Source organism: Calypte anna, chromosome 28 (genome assembly GCF_003957555.1).
Source record: "Calypte anna isolate BGI_N300 chromosome 28, bCalAnn1_v1.p, whole genome shotgun sequence".
Taxonomy (NCBI): domain Eukaryota; kingdom Metazoa; phylum Chordata; class Aves; order Apodiformes; family Trochilidae; genus Calypte; species Calypte anna.
Window position 1 is genome coordinate 3,418,751 of NC_044273.1, and position 25,207 is coordinate 3,443,957.

Sequence of the window (25,207 nt, forward strand, 5' to 3'; positions counted from 1 at the left end):
TTATTAGCAAGGTAAAGCTTGGCTTTGAAGATCCTGCCACATAGAGCAGCAAATACAAAGCCAGTTTTTCCAACAGCTGCCTCTTGGGCAGAAATCGGCTGTGGACTGATCTGTGGGCTTAATAAAAATCCTCTCTCTGGACACTTGGCAAGATGTGGCAGAAACGGGAAAAATTCCTGGGTGGCAAAGGGAGATTTTCATCAAGGGTCTAAAATGAGAGAGAATTAAGAGGGTGGAAGAAAATCCCCAAACTGGGGCTTTGTTTGGTGCCTGCTCAGGTATTTACCCAGGGGAGGGCAGGACCTGGGACCCGTGAGCAACATCCGCGGGTTTGCTGAGCGCGGAAAGGGAGAGAAACACCCGAGGGAGTTGGGCAGGGGGAAGATTCCATCTCAGCAGCGGCTTCCCCGCGGTCCTGACCGGGGTAACGCCGAGATTGTGCCCTGGGGATGCGGGGCTGTTCCCTAGGGATGCGGGGCAGTGCCCTGGGGATGCGGAGCTGTGCCCTGGGGATGCGGGGATGTGCCGCGGGGGTGCGGGGCTGTGCCCTGAGGGTGCGCGGATGTTCCTTAGGGATGCGGGGCAGTGCCCTGAGGGTACGGGGATGTTCCCTAGGGATGCGGAGCTGTGCCCTGGGGATGCGGGGATGTTCCTTAGGGATGCAGGGCTGTCCCCTAGGGGTGCGGGGCTGTTCCCTGAGGGTGCGGGGCAGTGCCCTGGGGATGCGGGGCTGTTCCCTAGGGATGCGGGGCAGTGTCCTAGGGATGCGGAGGTGTGCCCTGGGGATGCGGGGATGTTCCCTAGGGATGCGGGGCAGTGCCCTGAGGGTGCGCGGATGTTCCTTAGGGATGCGGGGCTGTTCCCTGGGAATGCGGGGCTATTCCCTAGGGATGCGGGGCAGTGCCCTGAGGGTACGGGGATGTTCCCTAGGGATGCGGGGCTGTGCCCTGGGGATGCGGGGCTATTCCCTAGGGATGCGGGGCAGTGCCCTGAGGGTACGGGGATGTTCCCTAGGGATGCGGGGCTATTCCCTAGGGATGCGGGGCAGTGCCCTGAGGGTGCGCGGATGTTCCTTAGGGATGCGGGGCTGTTCCCTGGGGGTGCGGGGCTGTTCCCTGGGGGTGCGGGGATGTTCCCTGAGGGTGCGGGGCTGTTCCCTAGGGGTGCGGGGCTGTTCCCTAGGGATGTGGGGATGTTCCCTGAGGGTGCGGGGCTGTTCCCTGAGGGTGCGGGGCTGTTCCCTGGGGGTGCGGGGATGTTCCCTGAGGGTGCGGGGATGTTCCCTGGGGGTGCGGGGCTGCCCCTTCCCGCCCCTTCCCTTCCCGCCTGCGGGGCCGCGTGCTCCGGCGGGCGCCAACGGTCGCTCCCCCAGCGAAGGGGCTGAGGCGGCGGCGCCATTTTGAGGGGTGTGAGCCGAGGGGAATTGGGTCCCTGTCCCTCCTCGGGCTCAGCGGGAGTGGCTGCTGCGACCTTGCGGGGTGCGGAGGGAATCTGCCCCCAGCCTGACCCGAGGGGTGAGGAGGCTCAGGGCTGGGGTTGGGGGGCAGGATGGGGGCTGTCAGCCGCCGCAGGGTTGTCCCTCAGGCCTGGGGCCGCTCCACACGTGGAGTCCTGAAGGAAGAGGCCGTGAGGGTAAGGGGTGAAAGGAAAAGGTGCTGTGGGAATCCGGGGTGAGAATTAAGGGCTGTCCACTGGGAAATAAATGGGACAGGAGAGGTGCAGGCTGGTGGGGGTAGTGCCAGGAGGAGCAGGAGTCCCAGGTGCTGCCAACAAAGCTGTGGGAAAAGCAGCCAGAAAATGTGTGTGACATCCATTTCTAGACTTACACCCTGGGTTACAATACTGGGGATAACAGAAGTAATTTCATAGTTTCCTGAAGTTTCCAACCTGACAGATTTAAAAGTGTTCCAACCAAACTTCTCCTGCGTTTATGCTGATGCAAAGGGTTTCCTCAGCTGTTGGCATTTACCACAAAATCTGGTAAAAAGACATAGTTGTCTATCTCTTATAAAGATGAAGGTAACCAAATATTACAGTGACCTTAAACTACTTTTAATTTTAGGACATCTGGAAGTAGTTGTCTGAACAGAAAGTGTCAGAGGCTTTGAGAAGTTTCAGCAGATTGTTGAAGACTTCAAATACTTTGGAGGCCCTTGGCAGGAAACTTTCAAGAACCATTAAGAAATTGCTGCCTGTAATAATTTAATGACACGGAATAAAAACTGGGAAGAACTGAAGTTGAATCTCTGAAAATGGGTAGCACTTTTATTGTCCTTTATCTCCTTTTGCACTTAATACCAGAGGCAAACACATCTGTCGGGATCTGCATTCCCAGAAAAACAGTAAAATACCAAAGTAAGTAATAAAAGGACATTTCAGAAGAGGAAAGAAACCTGGCACAGTGTGGGGGGGTTATTTTTTTGTTAGGCATAGGAGGAATTCAATCAACTTCACCTCAAGTGTTGCTGCTGTACTCCAGATGACAGTGAGGAATATCTGAGCAGTAGTTGTAGCTGGAGGCTCTGACTTAAAATAATAATAGTGTTGTTCATTTTACAGTAATAAATTGGGAAAATCTCCATGCATTTATTCCAATACATTCGTATTCTTTACAAAATGTTCTAGAAATGTGTATAAGCTTTTACCTTGGTAACTTTACAAATTATTTTCAGCTTGGGATTTTTATGACATAATGCTGATTCTAGTGATAAGTATTTTTAAAATAACTGATAGTCTGTGTTTTACAGCTGGAAAGAAAAACACTTTTATGAAAGAAGATTTATCCAACGTTTCCACTCTCCTTGTGAATGAAGAAAGTGACACCTTATTTGTTGGAGGCAGAGATGCAGTATTTGCTCTTGACTTGAATAATATTTCTAGAGAGATAGCCAGGGTAAATTAAAGACTTTTTTTTTTTTCATACCTTCTTTTAAAAAATATTTAGTCTGTATTTTTCTCTATTTGAACCTAATGCTCTGATTTTTAATAAAAAGCATTACTACTTTGAATCTTTATCACAGAATCTTTTTTTTTTTTTTATTAAGCAACACAATACCTCTCTCTTCAGGTTATTTATTACACCCTATGTTATGGAGATACATAGAACAATACTTACCCAGCACATTTAAAGTTAACATTAATTAGGGATTTTCTTCCACCTGATTTTGTGAAAAATAATTTTGCAGCATACCACCTTACATTGATTTTTGGTTTTTAGGAATACTGGTTTGCTACTCAGGAAAGACAACTGGAATGCATTCGTCGTGGAAAGGACAAGGTAGGACCTTTTGGTTTCCCCTGTGTGTTATAAACTAAAACAAAAATGGCTACAGAATCAAGCTGCTTTTTAATGAATGAAGTAAAAGCAAATCCATTTAAATCTGTTGAGTTGGCTGCTAAGACACCAGGATATTTTCAGGTGCAACCCACTACAGTATGTCAATTTTATTTTTATTTTCTCTTTTAGATAAGATGCCAGAACTACATCCTCTTCCTCCATAAGATAAATGATTCCAACCTCTATGTCTGTGGAACCAATGCATATCACCCAACTTGTGATCATATGGTAATTATTTTTGAACAGAGCTTTTACTGAAGATGCTTGAATTGTGTGGGAAATCTTTAAACACCTTCCTTAAAGTAACCCTGCTGAAAATTAGAAACTTTGCCAATTCTTTTACACCAGTATGAAAGACCTGAAGAGTCATTAGCAGTTTTTTCTTTTTTATCCTGTTTCCATCCTTGGTTGCCACAGGTTATCCAGGGAACAAATGTAAGCTTGCAAGGAAGAGCTGAAGAAAGCAGAGGGAAGTGTCCATTTGAACCAACTCTGAAGTATGCATCTGTGTTTGTAGGTATGTCTGGAGCAGTGTGCACCTGGGATGCTTTTCCTCACCTAAACTCACTTATTGGATATCATTCCCCTAATTCTCTCTGCATGTCAACCCCAGCTTGTTCCTTATGAAGCATTTTTGCTTTTTAAAAACATTTTTTTTACACTTTTTGTGTTTCATGCCAATCTTCAAAGATGGGGAGTTTTATTCAGCTACTTCAAATAATTTCTTGGGAACAGAACCTGTAATACTTCGCAGCATGAAAAATCCTGTAAGAACAGAGTTTAAAACATCCTGGCTAAATGGTAAGATGTTTTTTGGTTTTTATGGGCTGATTTTGCAGTGGGAGCTTTTGAAGTAAGGGAAGAATTGAAAAGGAATCTGTGTTTCCAGACTTCAGTGATGGGATGAGCCCCTTGCCATTTCTGGAAGCCCAGTTCTTAATGTTTGATAGACTCATAAATACTTTTCAGCCCTTTCTTGTCCACTACTCCACAAAACAGTTTAATTCAACTTAATTTTAAAATAATACCTAACGTTTCTCTTGCAATAAACTGAATTTTTTTTTGTATTTATGTGTTTCAGAGCCAACCTTTGTCAACATGGAAATAGTCCATGAAAGTGAATCTAGTCCAAATGGAGATGATGATAAAATTTATGTCTTCTTCACTGAAACAGCTCTTGAATTTGAATTCTATGACAAGCTTTTGGTGTCCAGAATTGCCCGTGTCTGTAGAGTTAGTATTTCTAGTCTAAAGATGTTGTTTACTGTATTTCAGTTGAAGTTTCATAATCCAGTGATTAACAGTCTTATCTACACTGGCTAACCAAGCAAAAATCCTGTCACAGACATTTTATTTCTGAACTAATTCTTTCTTTTTCCTGCCAGAACAGAACCAGCTGTTCGGGTTGCACTTATTTTTATTTTGCCTGAGATTTCTCTTGAAAGACCAACTGTATTCTTCCCCACAGCAATGCTCTTAGGTGAAAAGACTGTTTGGTTTTTTTAGGCATTCTCCAGTGCTGCTTTTATCCCTTTTTTAGGGTGATCTTGGTGGGAAACGTGTGCTGCAGAGGAGGTGGACATCATTTTTAAAATCCCGCCTGTCCTGCTCTGCTCCAGAATTAAACTTCCATTTCAATATTGTCCAGGACATCTTTCTACTTAGGAGAAGAAAGTGGCAGGACAGCATATTTTATGGCATTTTTTCCCCACAGTGGTAAGAAGCTACCAACTCCTTAAAATGCATGTTTTAATGGACCACTTCTGATTTTCTTACAGCTTGATCCAACTCAGCAAACTTTATAATCTGAAACAAAATATTTTTGGTTCCTGGGCCAAAGCCTTCAATTAAAGACTAACCAAAAGCTTCTTCTAAGCCAGGTTTTTAGCTCTGCTTTCTCTAGGTGGATGGTGGGGCAATTAAAACTAATTACATCTCAAATTACATAATTACACACACAAAGCCTTGGATTCTTCTGGTCTTTGTAGCATTAAAGGAAACAGCTGACACTTCACTGTGCAGAATTATCCTCCTGTTCCATAAGAAGTGTCTGTCATGGCCTGCTTCTCTAATACAATGTTCTGTGAAAATAAAAACCCAAAACTCCCCACAGATACCTTTTCTTCAAGCTTTTCTTTAATGCTCTGACTAATGAAGAAAAACAAGACAAAACCTCACATGTCAAAAAACACCAGTGACAAAGCAGTTGGTAATTCTCATGTTTTAGAAGAGCAGCAGAGTTCTTGGAATGCAGCACAGTCAGCACTTAACCTGCTGCCACCTCTTTTCCTGTCACTTTCTACTCACTGGAGCTTAGGTGAGTTTTATTTCTGGTTGTGGCAAGTTGGGTTCAGTGTGTGCCAAAAGAGGAATTTGTAGAACATTTGGCTTTTAGGTGTGGCCAAGAGGTTTAGTGGTAGAATTCAACTCAGTGACTGATCCAGACACTCCTAAAACTCTGCCTGAATGTTCAGTCATGGTTCTGAAAGGCATTCTGATTGGAGGCAAAGAGGAAAAGTTGGGTGGTTTTCAGTAAGATGAGTTAAAGTGATTAGAAGAATTAATGAGCTGTGTCAGAAGCGTGGAGCCAAGGGGAGGAGAACCCTGTCAGAACCCTGTCAGAACCATAACACTGAGGCTTGTCTGCCTGTTTACAGCAAAGGTTGTCAGAAGGTCTTCATTCTCTGAGTTGTTTCAATTTATTTGAGGGTGGTTACTTGATTTTTTTACATAAAGAGGTTTCATGCCATCTTGTCTGAATGTCTTTATTTTACTCTCTTCTCAGTGAATCATGAAAACTGCACCAGAGGAGCATTGTTAGGGCTCTTCTGACTAATCCCAAACAAGATACAGCAGTGTGCACTGGGGAGATTGGGGTATTTTACAGTACTAATATAGAAAACCCAATAAAATTTCCTTTTACTTTGTGTGTCATTTTGTTTGTTATGTTTTGGTTTTTTTCCCTCTAAGGGGAAGATTAGACATATCAGCTGTTTGTGCATACAACATGACAAATATTCAGGAAGTCTTCTCCAAAGGAAGCTACAAAGGACCAGTAACTGCAGAACATTCCCCTGTTAAGTGGATGACCTATAGAGGAGAAGTGCCAGTTCCACGTCCTGGTGCTGTAAATATGAATTTATTCTTTCTAATTAAAGAACAACCTCTGGATTTTCTTTTTTTTTTTGTAGCAAATCATTAGCTCATGCTTTGCCAATTTAAATGCAGTCTTTCTAATCAGCAGCTCTCTCACCCCATCAGAGGAGGGTTGCTAGAAAAGCTGCCTCACAGTTCCACTCCACAAGAGCTGTGAGGTTATTAGTTAGCTGATAACAATAGGAGGAAAATAATGAGTTTTATCTTTGGAAGATCAGTAGAAATGCCTGACTGTTCAGAAGCCAAACACACCTTTTTTATACACCTCAGTGAAATGTGAAAGCAATTGTAACCATGTTTGTTATGTTTTGTTTCTAGTGCATTGATAATTTTGCCAGGAGTATTGGGTATAACACCTCTTCTGACTTGCCTGACAAAGTTTTGCAGTTTGTTAGAGATCACCCTCTCATGGATAATCCTGTGAATCCCATTGGGAATGGACCAGTGCTGCTGAAGAGAGGTTCAAACTACACCAGGATTGTGGTAGACAGAATCACTGGCTTAGATAAACAAACATATGATGTTATGTTTCTAGGAACAGGTAAGTGCTTGCATTTGAGGAAAAGATACAATGCCTTTTTCTGTCCTTTGTTCCAGATTTTTTTTCTGAGACTTCAAAAAAAGCTTCATCAGCTCTGTTTGAAGTTTTGCAGTCAGAAGCTGTCTTGCTAGTTTAATATTTTCATCCCAGTTAGATTAAATGTCTTTGCTTATTGGATGTTACAATGCTCTCTTTAGAAACTTCCCATATCAAAGGAGACTTGACATAATATTTGCAAATCCAGGGATTGTTTGAGGTCTTTTTTTTTCCTTCTGAAAAAAACCCACTGCTTCTCTCTTCCTGGAAAAAAAAAAATAATTGCTTTGAAGAATTTCAGAAATTCCCTCTGCCCAGGAATGTCTCTAAATCTCTGTGTAATTTCAATGTGAACTATCAGGCTAAAATCTTACAACCTGTTCAAACAAGCTTATCTTTCAAAATACATTTCATTTGATGCAGATGATGGATATTTGCATAAAGCTTTCAGTTGTGATGGGGAAATGTTCATTGTGGAAGAGCTGCAGCTGTTTCTGCCTCCTGAGCCAGTACAATCTCTCCAGCTGTCTCCTGAAAAGGTAGAACTCCTGTGGCAGGAGGCTGCTGCTTGCCTCAGGCCTTGCTCCTGTGCCTTGTTCTGGCTTTTCTGCAGCCAGATGTTTCAGAATTCTGCTTCTGGCATCAATCTGCTGAGAAAAGCAAGACAAGAAGGGCAGGGTCTCAAGTTGTGCCAGGGGAGGTTTAGGTTGGAGATTAGAAAGAATTTCTTTCTGGAGAGGGTGATCAGGCATTGGAATGGGCTGCCCAGGGAAGTAGTGGATTCTCCGTGTCTGGAGATCTTTCCAAAGAGCCTGGATGTGGCACTCAGTGCCATGGGATGGGAACTGCAGCAGGAGTGGATCAAGGGTTGGACTTGATGATCTCTGAGGTCCCTTCCAACCCAGTCCATTCTATGAAAAGCAGCACGAAACAGCTTTTATTTCCTGTAGAAGAAGAATTTGTGTGGGTCAGAGTAGAACTGAAACAAGCCTTTATGTCCAATAAAAAAATGTAGGGAAGGAACTCTGGCATTTGACATGCTGTGGAAAGCTGAGGGATATTTCTCAATCATCTGAACAGGGTTTTAGTTCACCCCTTTTGTTTTTTTAATGAAGAGCAGAAAATCTTACAATCCATAGTAGAAAACAGCTTCAAAATCTCACAGTAACAGAACTCCCTCCTGCATTTTTAGGGAATGCTCTATGTAGGGTCCCAGTCTCAAGTGGTACAGCTTCCAGTCTCTGAGTGCCACCGGTACCAGTACTGCTGGGACTGCATCTTGGCCCGGGATCCTTACTGTGCCTGGTCCTGGTCTGCTCGTGGCTGTGTCCCACTGGCAAAGCAAAATGCTCAGATGGAGTAAGTAAAAACCTGGTGATTCAGTGCATGGGGTCGATCACCAGTGGTGTCCCCCAGGGATCAGTGTTGGGCCCAGTGCTGTTCAATATCTTTATAGATGATTTAGATGAGGGGATTGAGTCCATCATCAGCAAGTTTGCAGATGACACTAAGCTGGAGGGGAGTGTGGATCAGCTGGAAGGCAGGAGGGCTCTGCAGAGGGACCTGGACAGACTGGAGAGTTGGGATGATCCCAACGGGATGAGGTTCAACATTCCAAGTGCCAGGTCCTGCACTTTGGCCACAACAACCCCATGGGGAGCTCCAGGCTGGGCACAGAGTGGTTGGAGAGCAGCCAGACAGAGAGGGACCTTGGAGTTTGGATTGCCAGGAAGCTGAACAGGAGCCAGCAGTGTGCCCAGGTGGCCAAGAAGGCCAATGGCATCCTGGGCTGGCTCAGGAACAGCGTGGCCAGCAGGTCCAGGGAAGGGATTCTGCCCCTGTGCTCAGCTCTGGTGAGGCCACAGCTTGAGTCCTGTGTCCAGTTCTGGGCCCCTCAGCTCAGGAAGGAGATTGAGGTGCTGGAGCAGGACCAGAGAAGAGCAAGGAGGCTGTGAAGGGATCCAGCAGAATTCCTGTGAGGAAGGGCTGAGGGAGCTGGGGGTGTTGAGGCTGGAGAAGAGGAGGCTCAGGGGAGACCTCATCACTCTCTCCAACTCCCTGAAAGGAGGTTGGAGCCAGGGGGGGGTTGGGCTCTTTTCCCAGGCAACTCTCAGCAAGACAAGAGGGCAGAGTCTCAAGTTGTGCCAGGGGAGGTTTAGGTTGGAGATTAGAAAGGATTTCTTTACGGAGAGGGTGATCAGGGATTGGAATGGGCTGCCCAGGGAAGGAGTGGATTCTCCGTGTCTGGAGATCTTTCCAAAGAGCCTGGATGTGGCACTGAGTGCCATGGGCTGGGAACTGCAGCAGGAGTGGATCAAGGATTGGACTTGATGATCTCTGAGGTCCCTTCCAGCCCAGCCCATTCTATGATTCTATGATTCTATGATTCTATGATTCTATGATCTGTAACAAAAAACTAGGAGGATTCCTAGAAACAGAATGACACAAGCTGGAACACTTTGTGGGTTTTGTTGGTTGTTTTTTTTCCTTTTATATATATAATTTTTTCCCTCCCAGGAATTTAATTCAAAGTGTGAAAGATGGGGATGCTTCCAGCTGCCCTCGTGTAGGTATGTGAATGTTTTGAAGAAAACATATTTTCACTTCCTGTGATCAGAATGCTGTGTGCCCACTGGAATGCTTGCATCCTAGAAAACCACACAATTAAAATCATGGTGATAATGACTTTGGAACAAAGAGGAAAAAAAGACAAAACAAAACCACAGTGAGCTGGGACTGCCATAAAACATAAAATGCTTTGAACCCTCTCAGTCAGAATGTCAGAACACTTCAGACTGAACCTCTTACTCTGAAGGGAAGCATAAATGTGACCCTTTGGAAGTCACTGGTGTCCCTCCCACCCCCACTTTGCAGAAATCTTTGTCCCAGTAAGTCTGTCACTGCTGTTCTGCAGATCCATGACAAACTGTTCAAGAGTACAGTTAAAAAGGAGGTTATTTTGTCATTATTTATAATGACAATATTGACATATTTATAATGATTATTTATAATAATAATAATAACAATAACTATAACTTTAATATTAATTATAATTAATAATTGCATATTGCAATAATATATTGTTATAATTAGTAATAATATAATAATTATTGTATTATTATATTAATATATATTTAAAATATATAGTATATTTAATTTAATTTTATATAATATATAATTATAATATGTGCTATTAATACATTAATAAGCATATTAAATAATATAATATAGAATTAATAATATAAAAATATTAAGTAATATTAATCAACTCATTCATTAATATATTAATATTATAGTAATTTGCAATATATAATTATTATGATATTATTATTATTATTATTATTATTATTATTATTATTATTATTATTACTATTATTCATGGGATTGGGAAATCAAATCCTTTTAATGCAGGGTTGCAGGTGAATGGGAGCTGGCATTATGCTTACAAAATACTTGCTTTCTGCAGTGGCACAAACTCCACCTTTTCCCTCCACTTTCCAACCTGGCAAATCCTCTCCACATTTCCTCCTCGCTTTTATAAATTCAACTCAATCCCCAGAGCTCTGACTTCAACCAACAACACAACATCCTCTTCCTTGTTGCAGAGAACAGTGTCAGAAAATACCTCTTCACCCTGGGCAACAACATCCACCTGAAATGTCTCCCTCTCTCCAACCTGGCAAGCGTCGTGTGGAAGTTTAACGGGAGCAGACTCCGGGCTGAGGACTCCAGATACCTGCTCTATGATGGAGGAATAGCAATCCTGAACGTGACAATGGATGCAGCTGGGATCTACGATTGCCTCTCCGTAGAGAAATCCAAAGGGAAGGAATTCCTCATCACTGTGGCTCGTTATGCCCTCTCTGCCCAAAACAAGAGGCCAGCAGATGTCATTGCCTCGGCAGATCAGCGGAATGCAGCAGGAGCTGAGGGCTTTCAGTCTTCAGTTCATGACACAGAGGCAGCAAAACACACCTCTGTGGGCAGCCAGAGTGACAAGCTCGTTTTAACACTCCTGGGGACTGGGTTTGCTTTTACTTTCTTTTCCTTGTTGGCTTGGAACCTCTACAAGGGTCATTTATCTGTGCCTTGGGAGAGCAGAGAAAGCAGCTCCCAAAGCAGTGGTGCAGCTGGCTTGGGAAGTCCTGCAGTGGCTGTGGAGGGCTCAGGAGTTGTGAGGAGGAGCTCAGCCACACAAACGGAGGGTTCAGGTGTTGTGAGGAGGAGTTCAGGCACACAAACCAGTGTGTCTGGTGGTAATGAGATGGATGCTCCTGAGCTGCCCTCCAGGAGTGCAGAGGGAATGCTGAGCAGCTCAGGTTTCACAGGGAGCATTCAGAGCTTGCATCTCCCAGAGCTGTTTGGTTCAGATGACACCTTGCTTCCTGGTAAGGTGGTGGAATGAATATTTGGGTTAGAGGCAGAAGCTCTGAATTGAAGATGACAAGCTGGTTTGTGTTTTTTACACCAATGAGTTCCCAGTTATTACTTTTCAAAGCAAAATTCCTTGGTTTGGGTACCTTTTTGACATGAACGAAGCATAAAAAGAATTTTCCTTTGAAAATTGACACTGATCCACTTTTGGTAACGTTGGGGCTGCCCAATTAGAGAAATTAATATTTCAGAAGCTAATAATACTTCCCATTTAGTGCTTTCACCTTCAGCCTGTCTGCTTAATCTACGAATAGCAACTAATTAAGTCTCCCAGTGCCTCAAGAGGTTGGTAGTATCCTCATTTTACATGTGAGGTTAAATTACTTGCCACTGACTGTAGTATTGGTGTCAGAGCTGGTGCTTTGTTACAAGTTCCTGAGTCATCTTCCCAAAATTTTATCTCCCTCTGTTTTCCTCTCCCTTCCTATTATTGCAGCTTTCAAAACACTTTCTCCACCCATTTCTTTTTCTAAGGTGTTTTTAGTGATCTTTGGGATACATCTCCCTCTGTGTGGAAATGTCATGGACTGCATTGATGTTCTGAATTTATTTCTGAGGTGTGCTGAAAATTCAGACTTTGTAGCTCCTTTTGTTAAAAGCTGTTGAAATTTGAGTATTTTTTCCAGATTTTTCCTGAAACACTTTTTGCTTCATTTTCAAATAAATGTTTCTCTTATTATTTTCTTGTTTGGGTGCTTGCTCACAGAAACAAAAGGTTGTGCTGCCTCACTCTGTCTCTTGCCAGGTGGGTATAAAGTTGATGCTTTTCTAGATCAAGTGCATTTTTTTCCCCCCATTTTCACATAGCTATGGAAGGAGAAACCTGCTTGGAAATGGATTCTTCTGTGTGGAAGTCTGTAGCAAGCTTTCAAGTCAAACATTTCAAGGAATTCTTGGAAAGGGAGATGGATGTGTCCAGCATAGATCCCTGGATAGGAAGAAAGAGCAGATAAGCAGCTCTTATCAGAGCTTTTTCTCCCTTAAAATGGAAAGATATTTACTTCATTGGAGCAAAGTTACAGTCTTTTTTTTTTTTTTTGTCTTTTTTTTTAGTGCTTGCATTCTCCCTGGATCAGAGAACTCCTACACTTGGTAACAAGAGGTTCTTAAGTGTTCTGTGCAGACACCCTAGGTGAGGTCACTTGGAAGAAGGGGATTCACAGATCCTTGTGGCTCTGACACTGCTGCTGGACCTTTTCCAGGGAAAGATGTAAAGGTGGGAAGAGCACCAGGTGAAGCTGTAGGGCAAGAGAACTTTAGAGAATGGGACATCTGAGACTCAGGAGTCTGGATTGCTGCTGGCAAACTTACACCAGGACCTGCCTGGTTGCAGTGAGTGTGGAAACAAGATTGGAGGTGCATCCCTTGGAAAGGATCTCTCCTTCCCTGCAGGATTCCTTTCTCTGTATTCCTGCTCCCTGTATGCAAAGGGCTCCATGGAAATCAAGGCTGCAGCCTGGGTATGGAACTGTTGAGGTGGGAAGTGATGGAAATTTCCATTTTTCCCTTTGGGGACACTTTTCCCTGAGTGGAGGGAAGTGCAAATGGAATATAAAACCCCATTTCAGAAAATCCTCACAAGGCTACCAGCATTTGGGTTTAGTTCAATTCCTGCTGATCTCATTACCCTAATTTAAATGTGTAAAATAATTAGCTTCTAAGACAAGGCCCAGTTAACAGGTCGATATGAAAGATACTGTGCCCTACTTCCAGGAGCAGCTTCAGTGCACTTTTAGTCCTTTTGTCATTGCTTGCCATGCTCCAGGTGGGAAGGACAGAGAATATGGGACAAGCCAAGGGAGCCAAGGTTTTCCTTGAGCTGTTTGTGCAGCTCAGAGCAGCCATCCCACCCTGCACCAGTGCCTCTAAAACCTCAAACTTCACCTCACTTCAGCTCTTTTGGTGCCCAAAAACTTTGGAGCTCTTTGTTTCAAACCTCGAGGTGATGTCACACTGAAACCCACCCAACAGGACCCTCAAAAGAAGGGGGTGAGAAGAGTGGGGACACAGGAGAGAGGGAGTTTGGGGTGTCCCAGCAGGTTTCCCTTCTACACGGGGTACAACAGGGTGGAGGTGAAAGACTGGGAATGTGGGAAGTGGTGCTGGCATGGATGCTGCAGTATTAACACTGCTGAATTAGGAATTCTGCTTCCACCTTTTGTTGTAAAATCACTACCACAGGGCTTGCTGTTCAGGGCAAGCTCTGGAGTTATTAACCCAGGGAGAAATTAATGTGCAGAACTTGCTGGGATTAACAACATCTCTCTGGGGATGGTTTCCTATTCGGATGCCCTGGTGTGCAAAGAAGCAGAAAGGGGACTGGGATTGGCTGGCAGGGAGAGGACGTGGCACTGCTGGGTCTGCTCCTGGGGAGCTTCACCTCGGAGCAAACCAGAGGCATTTGGGGGGGATTTGGGGTGTTGGGGCAGGAGCTGAGTGGGGTGGTAACCAGGAAATGGGTGATGGTTGTGTCCAAATCCTTGTGAGGAACAGCTGAAGCACTTGTCCAAGGAAGTGATTCTGCCCCTGTGCTCAGCCCTGGTGAGGCCACAGCTTGAGTCCTGTGTCCAGTTCTGGGCCCCTCAGCTCAGGAAGGAGATTGAGGTGCTGGAGCAGGTCCAGAGAAGAGCAAGGAGGCTGTGAAGGGATCCAGCAGAATTGCTGTGAGGAAGGGCTGAGGGAGCTGGAGGTGTTGAGGCTGGAGAAGAGGAGGCTCAGGGGAGACCTCATCACTCTCTCCAACTCCCTGAAAGGAGGTTGGAGCCAGGGGGGGGTTGGGCTCTTTTCCCAGGCAACTCTCAGCAAGACAAGAGGGCAGGGTCTCAAGTTGTGCCAGGGGAGGTTTAGGTTGGAGATGAGAAAGAATTTCTTTCTGGAGAGGGTGATCAGGCATTGGAATGGGCTGCCCAGGGAAGTAGTGGATTCTCCGTGTCTGGAGATCTTTCCAAAGAGCCTGGATGTGGCACTGAGTGCCATGGGCTGGGAACTGCAGCAGGAGTGGATCAAGGGTTGGACTTGATGATCTCTGAGGTCCCTTCCAACCCAGCCCATTCTATGATTGTGTTCTCTCCCTGCAGAGTCCTCTGGCTCTCCAACCATTGTTCTGCATCCCTAAGGGTTTCCCAAGGGATCAGAACCATCCCTGCTCCCTGCAGGGTCTCCCAGCCAAGGAACCCCCTCCCCAGAGCAGACACAGGGGGTTGTGTTTGCTTCCCCTCTCTTAGAAAGGATTTCCCAAAAAAACCAGAACAACAAAAGAGCCGCCCCGGGTCTGATTGGGGATGTCTGGGCTGGGATTAAAGAGCCTTCCATGTTTCCTTCCATGGAAATCCCAGCCAGGGGGTGTAATCCAGAGGCTGGGAGCAGGAAGGGAGCAGGAAGGGAAAAGGAAGGAGCAGGAAGGGTGCAAGAAGGAGCAAGCAGGGAGCAGGAAGGGTGCAGGAAGAGGGCAGGAAGAGGGCAGGAAGGGGGCAGGAAGGTGCAAGAAGGAAGCAGGAAGGGAGCTCCTAGGAAGGGGGAAGGAAGGAGCAGGCAGGGTGCAAGAAGGTGCAGGAAGGGAGCAGGAAGGGTGCAAGAAGGTGCAGGAATGGGGCAGAAAGGAGTAGGAAGGAGCAGGAAGGTGTAGGAAGGAGCAGGAACGGATCAGGAAGGTGCAGGAAGGAGCAGAAAGGAACAGGAAGGGGGCAGGAAGGGAGCACGAAGGAGTAGGAAGGTGCAGGAAGGAGCAGGCAGAGGGAAGCCAGGAGCGGGAAGGGAGCAGGAAGCAGCAGGAAGGAGTAGGAAGGGAACAGGAAGGTGTGCAGGAAGGGAGCACGAGGGAGTAGGAAGGAGCAGGAAGGGTGCAGGAAGCAGCAGGAAGGAGCAGGCAGTGCTGGCTGTGCCCAGCAGGTGGTGCCGCCGAGCCGGCCCCAGCCCCGGGAATAAAGTCTGGAGAAGAAACGGAGAAATGTGACCGCGATGGGGCAGTTGGCAGAAGGAGGAAGCGGATAGGGAAGAGAAAGAGAGAGAGAGAGAGAGAGGAAAAAAAAAACACACCACGACAGAACAAAGCCCTCTCCAGCCCCGCTCGGACTCCTCGGGCTGCGGGAGGGGAAAGTTGCGGGGCTTTGTGTAAAAGCACCACCTAATCCTGCTGCTCCCCTCCCATGCTGAAGGGAAGGAGGGATCCTGGGAGAGGGGGAACCGGCGGAGACTGCGGCTGCCGGGAGCACCCACGTTCCCCTCCCGAGCTGCTGGGGAGGGGGTGTGGGGGCAGCAGCCCCGGGAAAGGGGGGGTCCGGGCAGCCCCCGCCGCCCCGCAAGCTCGGGGGGGGTTTATTGGGCGTTTCTATCCGACAGCAAAAAACTAGCAAGATTTCCAAGTGAAATTCCGGAGGAAATTTAAAGAGCATCCGGATCCGGAGAAAGAGAGAAAGAAAGAGGAAGGGAGAAAGAGATCGGAACGTGGAGAGAATCCCCGGCAGCTGAAAGAAAGGACGGGAGGAAAAGGAGCTGAGAGCCGGCAGAGATGGGGTGAGCCCGGCAGTTTATTATCCTTGAATTGCTTTTATTATTCACGGCTGCTGAGGTGGTTTTTAAGGTAATGGCAAGATACACGAAGGTTTTCAATTTCTTTTTTATTATTATTATTATTATTTTATTATTATTATTCGCAGTGCAAGCTTGAGACTTGCCTTTTATTTTATGGGTTATAAAGCAGATAATTGCAGGTCTCTGCAACTTCTTTAAATGTTCTGCCTTTTGTAAGGGAAGCTCTAGTGATCTATATGTTGTATGAAATCCAAAGTGGGAGGCTGGGTGGGAGGACTGGAGCTGGGTTGTGCTCCCAAACTTTTCCAGAAGTTAGAAATTAAGGATTTGGGTTGGATCTGTTGTGGCTTTGGCATTAGTAAAATGGATCCTGGTTGCGTTTCTAAATGAATAAATAGCTGATGGAAAATCCCTGGTGACTTGGTTTATGATCCCCCTCGGATTTTCCAGGAGTGAAATAATGCTGCATGGATCTGGCAGTGGATTTTGGCATGGAAATAAGAGCTTAGTCTGGTATTTAATTTATGCCTTAGTTCTCCACCTCAATCATGTAACTTTAAGGACCTGACAGTGTTGTTGGGAGTTCCTTGTGCAATAAACTCCTGGTGGCTGCTGGAAAGCAGAAAGGATCTGTAGGAAGCCTCTGCTCAGCTCCTTCCAAACGTGTGGGTTTGACAGAGCAAGAGAAATAAAGAACATTATGGGGCTTGTTTTCTTTTTGCTAATTTTCCTCCTGGGCTTGCAGGATAAAATGATTGAGCAGTCAAACAAAGCTTCAGGAGGCAGAAGAGGGAAAGGCAAAGGATCAAGACTGACAGGACTGGGAATCCATAAATCCTTTGAAGTTGGCAGAGTATGTGCTGATCCAGGCAAAATCCAGAAAATCTCCCTATTTTCCTGGAACTTTTCCTGTGCTGCACAAAGTTACTGTAGAAGTTCTGGAGCTGGCAGGAAGGGTTTAACCAACAGAGAGTCAGGGTCTGGCCCTTTATTCTCCAGGGTTAGGGGAGGAAAATTTTCATGGACCTACCTCAGGTACACCCAGCAGCTATGGGATTTCTTTAGAGGGTCACGAATTCCCATGGAAAATCCTGAGCTAGTGACACCCTCTCTGGCTGTGGAGACTTCACTCTGTAATTAAAGTGGTGTAGCAGCAAAATAATTGTTAAGGCAGAGGTGAGGTTGCCATTTAACTCCTTTTTTCCTTTAACTCCAGAGATAAAATGTCTTTGTGCCTCTGTGCTGATCCCATGGGGGTATTGAGTAGCTTGGAGCCAGCATTTAGATTATTCTGGATACAAAAGAGATTAAAAGCACATCACCTCTTACATCACTGCCTGGTGCTTGGTTTTAGGTAATTGATTTTTAAAGCAGAGATTTTTGGGTTCATTTCTCCATAGTAGATTTTATTTTTTTTTTTGCTACCAACATGTTCTGATTTTCATGGATAAGTTCTCTTTTGTATCCCTTGTGCTGTCTGCAGTAATCCATTAGTACTTCCTGCAATTTACTGCCTTCTAATTTGAGAGGTGTAGACTTTACCCACTTGTCACGTGTAGCAAGCAAATTAATTCACCCCTTTTTATCACCACTGCCACCCAAGTGACCTCTGCTAAACAGGCAGCTTCAAGTGGCCTTGGCAGGTGGGCAGTGGCAGCAGATGTTGGGGATTTATTCCAGTATGGAGAGCCTGGAAATCCTGTGGATCCTGCAGAGATCAGGAAGTGTTGGGGACACAGAGCATTTTGAGAGGTGTCTGGCTCTCCATTTCTCTGAGGTCCTCCTCAGATTTTTCTGGAATGCAGAAAGAATTGTTGAGCTGCAGCCTGGCTCTGCTGAGGATTTGAGCTTCATTTGAACTGGTCAGATTTCCAGCAGTGGGTCTGTGTGTCCCCAGAGAGGGTCTGTGTGTCCCCAGAGAGGGTCTGTGTGTCCCCAAAAGGGGTCTGTGTGTCCCCAAAAGGGGTCTGTGTGTCCCCAAAGGGGTCTGTGTGTCCCCAGATCGGGTCTGTGTGTCCCCAGGGGGGGTTTGTGTGTCCCCAGAGAGGGTCTGTGTATCCCCAGAAGGGGTCTGTGTGTCCCCAAAGGGGTCTGTGTGTCCCCAGCGAGGGTCTTTGTGTCCCCAGGGGGGTCTCTGTGTCCCCAAAGGGGTCTCTGTGTCCCCAGATGGGGTCTGTGTGTCCCCAGAGAGGGTCTGTGTGTCCCCAGGTGGGGTCTGTGTGTCCCCAGAGGGGGTCTGTGTGTCCCCAGAGAGGGTCTGTGTGTCCCCAGAGAGGGTCTGTGTGTCCCCAAAAGGGGTCTGTGTGTCCCCAGAGGGGGTCTGTGTGTCCCCAAAGGGGTCTGTGTGTCCCCAGGGGGGGTTTGTGTGTTCCCCAGAGGGGGTCTGTGTGTCCCCAGAGAGGGTCTGTGTATCCCCAGAAGGGGTCTGTGTGTCCCCAAAGGGGTCTGTGTCCCCCCAGATGGGGTCTGTGTGTCCCCAGCGATGGTCTTTGTGTCCCCAGGGGGGTCTGAGTGTCCCCAAAGGGGTCTCTGTGTCCCCAGATGGGGTCTGTGTGTCCCCAGAGAGGGTCTGTGTGTCCCCAGGGGGGTCTGTGTGTCCCCAGAGAGGGTCTGTGTGTCCCCAGCGAGGGTCTGTGTGTCCCCAAAAGGGGTCTGTGTGTCCCTAGAGAGGGTCTGTGTGTCCCCAGGTGGGGTCTGTGTGTCCCCAGGGGGGTCTGTGTGTCCTCAGATGGGGTCTGTGTGTCCCCAAAGGGGTCTGTGTGTCCCCAGCGAGGGTCTCTGTGTCCCCAGGGGGGTCTCTGTGTCCCCAGGGGGGTCTCTGTGTCCCCAAAGGGGTCTCTGTGTCCCCAGATGGGGTCTGTGTGTCCCCAGAGAGGGTCTGTGTGTCCCCAGGTGGGGTCTGTGTGTCCCCAGAGAGGGTCTGTGTGTCCCCAAAAGGGGTGTGTGTGTCCCCAGAGAGGGTCTGAGTGTCCCCAGCGAGGGTCTTTGTGTCCCCAGGGGGGTCTGAGTGTCCCCAAAGGGGTCTCTGTGTCCCCAGATGGGGTCTGAGTGTCCCCAGCGAGGGTCTGTGTGTCCCCAAAAGGGGTGTGTGTGTCCCCAGAGAGGGTCTGAGTGTCCCCAAAGGGGTCTGTGTGTCCCCAGGGGGGTCTGTTGGTCGGTTTGTCCCCAGAGAGGGAGGTGAATGCAGAGCTTGGGCTGCAGACACCCAGGAGCAGCACTGTGCTCAGCAGCCAAGATGCTCTGTAGGTGGGAACTGGTTTCCCAAAGACACAAAAACCCCCAAATCTCTCTCAGTTGTGTTGTGGCTTTAAAGCTGTCCTTGGGCCTTGCTCTCTCTGGGCCTGACCTTGCATGTTTGTGGCTCTTCCCCACACAGGAGAACACTCAGCCAGGATTCCTTTGGTGCCCTTTATCTGCACACATGAGGCAGCTGCTTCTCATTCCTCTGCTAAGCCCTGCTGGGCAATAAGCTCTTGGGAATTGGGGGAAGCTTTCCAGCAGCCCCCAGCCAGCTCCCCTTGCTGGATCTGCACTTCTCCACCTTCTCTTCCAGGCTCTGGGGTAGGAATTTGGGCTCCTCCAGTCCCACCTGGACATTCCCAGCATCAGTGCATTTCCCCCAAGGTGACGTTTATGCAGCACAGAAATTAAAAGTCAAGCTGCAGCTGGGAGGGCTTGAAAACCTGCCTGGTGGTTAGAACAAAGGGTTGGGAAGCTGGGAATACCATCTCCCAAGCTTTCTTCCCAAGGCAGCTTGGCAGCTCAGCTCCAGTGTCCCGGGAGCTTGTGCCCCAATCCTTGGCAGGCAATTTGCAGCATTTGCAGGGAATCAGGAGGGTCCATAGGGTCTGGAAGGGCTTACACCCCATTCCTTGGCTCAGAAGAAGGCTTGGATTTGGGGGAGAAATTCCAGGGCAAGGAACTGAACTCCTGAACCCACAGCTCTGCCATGGAGCCAGGAGCTGCTGGGGGCCAACAAGAGGAGGGGATGGGTTCTTGTTCCCTCTCTGTGCTCCAGTTCTGCCTTTGGAAATCCTGCCTTCTGTCTGTCTGAAACACATTCCCTCCCCTTTTCCCCTTGGCCAACCCTCTCCCTGGAGCTGCCCCAGGGGGGTTTCCCACGGGAGGTGCTCCAGGGCTCAGCCTCAGTTTCCCTGCTCTCACCTCCCCATCCTGCCCTGCCAGGAGCAAAAGAGCACTTGGATTGCAGGGAGAACTTGGGAATTCGGCCTGCAATGAGCCTTTTACTGGAAGATGAGGGCTTTGGGTAGAGCTTGCTCGTTGGGGCTGTGGGTTGAGCCCAGCCACAGTGCAGAAATCCCTAAATCCCTGTTTAGGTCCCTGCATTCTGCAGGGATCCCACCCTTGAAGCACTGCCTGAGGATTCTTGTGCCCCTGGTCCCCAGAAACAATTAAATAATTCTGCTGATCTGGTGCTTCATGAATCCTTGCAAGGTTTGGGTTTTTTTTTTTTTGGTGGGTTTTTGGTGGGTTTTTTTTGTGGGTTTGGGTTTTTAGATGAAGGGCACCAACCAGAGCAGGGTGTTGGAAGGGACTTTCCCCTCTGTGGCTCCTTTTTCTGACAAGTCCCTAAATATCCCTGCAGTGAATGAGAGAAGGTGCAGGCTGGGGAGCAGCTCATGGATTTTCCCAGGGATTCCCTGAACCCCATCCATCCAGGAGCACCAGGGCAATTGGAGTTTGCTGAGCCCTCCCCAGGCCATCCCAAGTGGCTGAGAGAATTTCCTTTCAACCTCTTCCCTCTTTTTCTGGCCCTGGAGTGCTTTGAACTCATCCCCTCTCTTAAAACTCCAAACTTGTGTCTGGGTTTGGATTCTTGGAAGTGAAACCAGCACAGAAACATGGATGATAAATAAAAAAATAAAATAAAATGTGGGGAATGATGAGTAAAAAGCTGCTTTCTGCTGAGCAAACACCAGGTTTCTCCTCTGGCAAAGGGTGGGAGCAGGTGAGCAAGATGTGCTAAGTAATTCAGTTAACTAAATGAACATGTCACAGGCAGGCAGACAGCACTGCCAGGCCAGAATTACTGAGAACAACAACAACAACAACAAAAATAAAAATAAGAGGATCTCAGTGGGGGGAAAAAAAAAAACAAAACAACTCTTCCAGATTGCATGGAAAATCTGAGAAGAACAAGGACAAAGCACACGTCATCCATACAGCTGTGCAGGCAGAAAGAGACCCTCCCCACACCCACTGGGGAAGCTATTGAGCAAAAATGTGGCTGGGTGGAAGAAAAGAGCTCAAGCAAAGAGCAAAACCCCCAATTCTCCCCTTTTTTTTTTAAGAGGTCTGTGTGGTAGCAGCTGCCACAGGAGCTTCTGGAGACAGAGCAAGGCTGTGGCTGTCAAGCAGTTTTCCCAAAAAGCTGCTCTTTGCAGTGGGAATGCCTCGAGGGAGTCAGAGCAGGAAAACCCAGTTCCTCCGAGGTGTAAAGACCCCAAGGGGCAGCTGAGGTTGGTTTTGGGGGGGGGGATGGAATGAAAAGAGAAGGGGGTGAGCATGCAGTGAAACCCTGGAGCTGCCACAGTGCCACTGAAATTCAGGCACAAAGCTTTCACTGAGCAGCTCTTGGTCTCTTCCTCTAACCTGGACTGTTCCTTAAAATGGGAGATTTTGGTTTTTATTTATTTTTTAATATTTTTAAATATTTTTTAATGGTTGGATGCCATCCTGTGGCAGAGGATGCAGAGAACGTGCCCCATTCCCAGCTCTGGGACCCCTGGGGCTTAACCCAAAAATCCCTGCATCCCTTCTCTTCCACTCCCAGACTCATCTGCAGCTTTGGGAGTGTTTTTATGTGGAGGATTAGAGAGAGTTTGCACTGAAATGTCCCTGACAAAGCCCTACCTAGCTGAGGGATTAAGGTTGGTTTGGTCAAGGGGAGGGTAGAGCCCCCAGGGGACAGGCCATGTGTCCCCATGACACAGAATCCAGGGGGCAATTCTCTGGTTTTAGTCTTCCCCAGACTTTAGCACCTTTTTCTTTCTTTTTTTGCCCACTTCTCCCCTGCTAGGGAAAACGTGGCACTGGTACAAGGGACTCAGCTGGTGCCATCTGTACCTCCTGGCAAAGTGTCACAGTGTCCTGAACTGATGAGGTCCCTCATTCAACCTCAGGGAACTCAGGCCCTTTGGTCTGCTCTGGCCATAAATGAAGAGGACAAATAATGATTTGTTCTCCTGGGAAGGGTGAAACAAGCAGCTCTTCATTAAGAAATCGATTTGGATGCAGTGGAGAGGAGAAGAATAGAGGAACCAAGGTGGAAATGAGACCAGGGTGCAGTTTTACATCTGCTCTTAATTAATGACCACTGAGGAACAGGCTCCAGTCAGCAAATGGGACACAATCCCTCCCTCCATCTCTCCCTCCCTCCCAAATCCCTCCCTCCATCCCTCCCTCCATCCCTCCCTCCTTCTCTCCCTCCTTCTCTCCCTCCTTCTCTCCCTCCATCCCTCCCTCCTTCTCTCCCTCCTTCTCTCCCTCCTTCTCTCCCTCCTTCTCTCCCTCCTTCTCTCCCTCCTTCTCTCCCTCCTTCTCTCCCTCCTTCTCTCCCTCCTTCTCTCCCTCCTTCTCTCCCTCCTTCTCTCCCTCCCTCCATTCCTCCCTCCTTTCCTCCCTCCCTCCTTTCCTTCCTCCCTCCTTTCCTCCCTCCCTCCCTTCCTCCCTCCCTCCTTTCCTTCCTCCTTTCCTCCTTTCCTCCTTTCCTCCGTTCCTCCGTTCCTCCCTTCCTCCCTTCCTCCCTTCCTCCCTTCCTCCCTTCCTCCCTTCCTCCTTTCTTCGTTCCCTCCTTCCCTCCTTCCCTCCCTCCCTCCCTCCCAAATCCCTCTCTCCTCCCTCACCACCCTGTGCCCTTCTTCCAGCTTCTCTGCCAGGAGAACCCCACAAGAGGAGACCCTTGGGCAGCCTCCTGCATCCCCTTGCTTTCCTGCTGTGCAGAACATGTCCAGGAATCCCTTGGCTCACCTCTTGGTTTTTACCTGCTGGGGAACACTCAGGGCTCATTTTTAAGCTCTCAGCAAGGTTGTGGGATCTTGACTTTTGCCCTTCCCCCTTGGGCTGGGGACAAACTCTGGCAGGATGAGCCCTGGATCCTTTCCAGTTGCCACCAGGCTGGTGGTGTCTGTGTCTCAGCCAGATCTTTGTCCTTTCAGTCATTTGCTTCAGTTTTTTTCCTTAATTATCAGCGAAGGACACCCCTGGGGGGATGTAAATGGTTTTATTTACACTTGCCTCTGGCTGTATTGTTATGGGGACTCCCAGCTGGGAGCAGGAAAAGTGTCAGGGTTTAGGGCTGTGTGGTGTGTATCCAGCAAACACCTTGCAAAACACAGGAGAGAGAAGCACAGGAGAGAGAACACATCCCTGCCCACTTCCAGGACTAATTTTTGAGTGCTTTGTGATGGTTTTGGGCAGAAGAGGTCAGCAGCCCTGCAGACATCCCTCCTCTCATGCATCTCACATTTGGCTTTCAGCTCCTGCTCCCACCTTCCAGCCCTGCCTGGGTCCCCCCCCCCTGTGCTCATCCATCCCCTCAGCCCTGCTGGGCTCTGTCAAACCCTGCCCTGTTTTTTTTTTTTTATTTTGCTGCTAAAGGAACCTCAGAAAGGTTGAGGCAGAGGCATTTTCCATTTATGAAGCCATTTGTGACTCCTTAAGAGCTGTGCCCCCAGCCTTGCAGACTTTTCTTCCTTTGCTTTGCATCACTGCCTACACTTCACTTGCTGTTATTTTGTTGTGCTCCATCACTTAGGCTCCAGGAGAGCTTTTTTTTTTTCTTTTTCCTGCAGCATTTGCTTTTCAGCTTGTCAGACAAATCAGTGAGCACTGGAAGTCAGGTTCCCAGGCTAGCCAGGATGCCTGACAATGGAATTCTTGTGCTACCTGCATACAATTTATACTATTTGATGGATTTAAACCAAACAGAGACTTTTTCCTCCCTCTCCCACTGCAAAAGGAGCAGGAGCAGCTCTCTCTGCTGCTCTCCTGAGCTTTATCTGCTTCCCAGAAAGCCAGGCTGGCTTCCCAGGGCATCCTCTTGTCCCATGGTTAGGGACTTGCAGTTGGCAGCAAGGATTCCCAGGCAGGGGAAACCTGAAAGGTGATTTCAGGGGAAACCTGGAAGGTGATTTCAGGAGATTCTGCATCTTTTGCTGCCCTTGGAGGGGGTTGGGTGCAGCAGAACCCTCCTGGGTACCAGGCAGGTGAAGAGGTGGGGCTGTGGTTCTGCTTTGCTGGGAGCCAAACACATCCTGGGGATGGAGAAACCTCTGGCAGTCAAGTTTTTGGGTTTTTTTTCCTCCATCAACAGCTGGATGAGGAGTGTCAGGACATGAAGGTCCCACAAGGCTGTACCTGGAAGCCCACATAGAAGGGTGGCTGGGTGAGGGGACAGCCAAAACAGCCCCATTTAGGTGGAAAAAAGCCTCAGCTGGGAGGGGACAGGCTTTTCCTCTGGCTGAGCAGCCTCCCAGAGGCTCTGCTCCTGATAGAAAGGAAAGCAATGCTGGTGTCTGAGGTTAGTGACACTGTAATCACAGGACAAGTGACACCTGAGTGGCCTCCTGAGCCTCTCCTGCCCTGGAATGATCAATAAGGAGGGAGCAGGAGGCTGTAGCAGAGGGACAGAGCTCTCCATCCCTTCTCTAGGGGTGATGCAAATTTTCTGGCTTGCCCTTCCTCTCCTTCAGCCTCAGCTGATATGGGGGGGAGCAGAGTGGGGACCATTTCCTGCTGAGCCTCCTTTCCAAAGCAAAAGGACAGCCCAGGAGCCCCTCACCCCAGGCTCTGGGGCTGTGCCTGGCTCCATGAGCAGGGAATAATCCAAACCCTGTCCCTAGGGAGAAGGGTGATCCCTGGGAATGTCAGAGCAGCCCTCAGGGTGCTGGTTGGCACCCAAACCTGGGGGAGTCATCAGGATGGGTCCCATTGGCACAGGGTGTTGGGTGCTGGGCACAGGGACATTGGGGAGGTGTCTGAGGGGGTTTTCCATCCTTCAGCATCACATGGGAATGGCTGGAAACACCAAAACCTTCCCTTTCCCAACAGCCAGGAGCCTCCTGCCAAAGGGATTCACTCCAGGTACCCAGCTCACCCCATTCATCTCCTCTGCCAAAGGGTGAAAACTTGTTGAGTGGTGAGGAATCATT

The 25,207-nt window shown here is 48.0% G+C and overlaps 2 protein-coding genes across 4 annotated transcripts in view; both read left to right on the plus strand.

Moving 5' to 3' along the window:
- Window positions 1–1,548: 1,548 nt before the first annotated feature.
- Window positions 1,549–11,540, plus strand: LOC103534964 (semaphorin-4E). Its single transcript, XM_030466663.1, has 13 exons — window positions 1,549–1,632; window positions 3,218–3,277; window positions 3,467–3,565; window positions 3,755–3,854; window positions 4,028–4,138; window positions 4,419–4,570; window positions 4,878–5,053; window positions 6,308–6,464; window positions 6,812–7,034; window positions 7,494–7,609; window positions 8,263–8,429; window positions 9,588–9,640; window positions 10,676–11,540. Exons 1-13 carry the CDS (start codon window positions 1,549–1,551, stop codon window positions 11,473–11,475), a joined length of 2,298 nt encoding a protein of 765 aa, XP_030322523.1. The 3' UTR covers window positions 11,476–11,540.
- Window positions 11,541–15,348: 3,808 nt separating this feature from the next.
- The window catches only part of HOMER3 (homer scaffold protein 3), a 24,195-nt gene continuing 14,336 nt past the window's right edge, over window positions 15,349–25,207 (plus strand). The window contains exon 1 of one of the 3 annotated variants that reach the window (XM_030466478.1): window positions 15,349–16,016. In XM_030466478.1, the coding sequence (XP_030322338.1) occupies window positions 16,012–16,016 (5 nt within the window). In that variant the 5' untranslated portion in view covers window positions 15,349–16,011. Of the gene's footprint in view, window positions 16,017–21,752; window positions 21,926–25,207 lie in introns of those variants that run through there. The other 2 variants (XM_008500930.2, XM_030466477.1) reach the window with 2 other exon arrangements.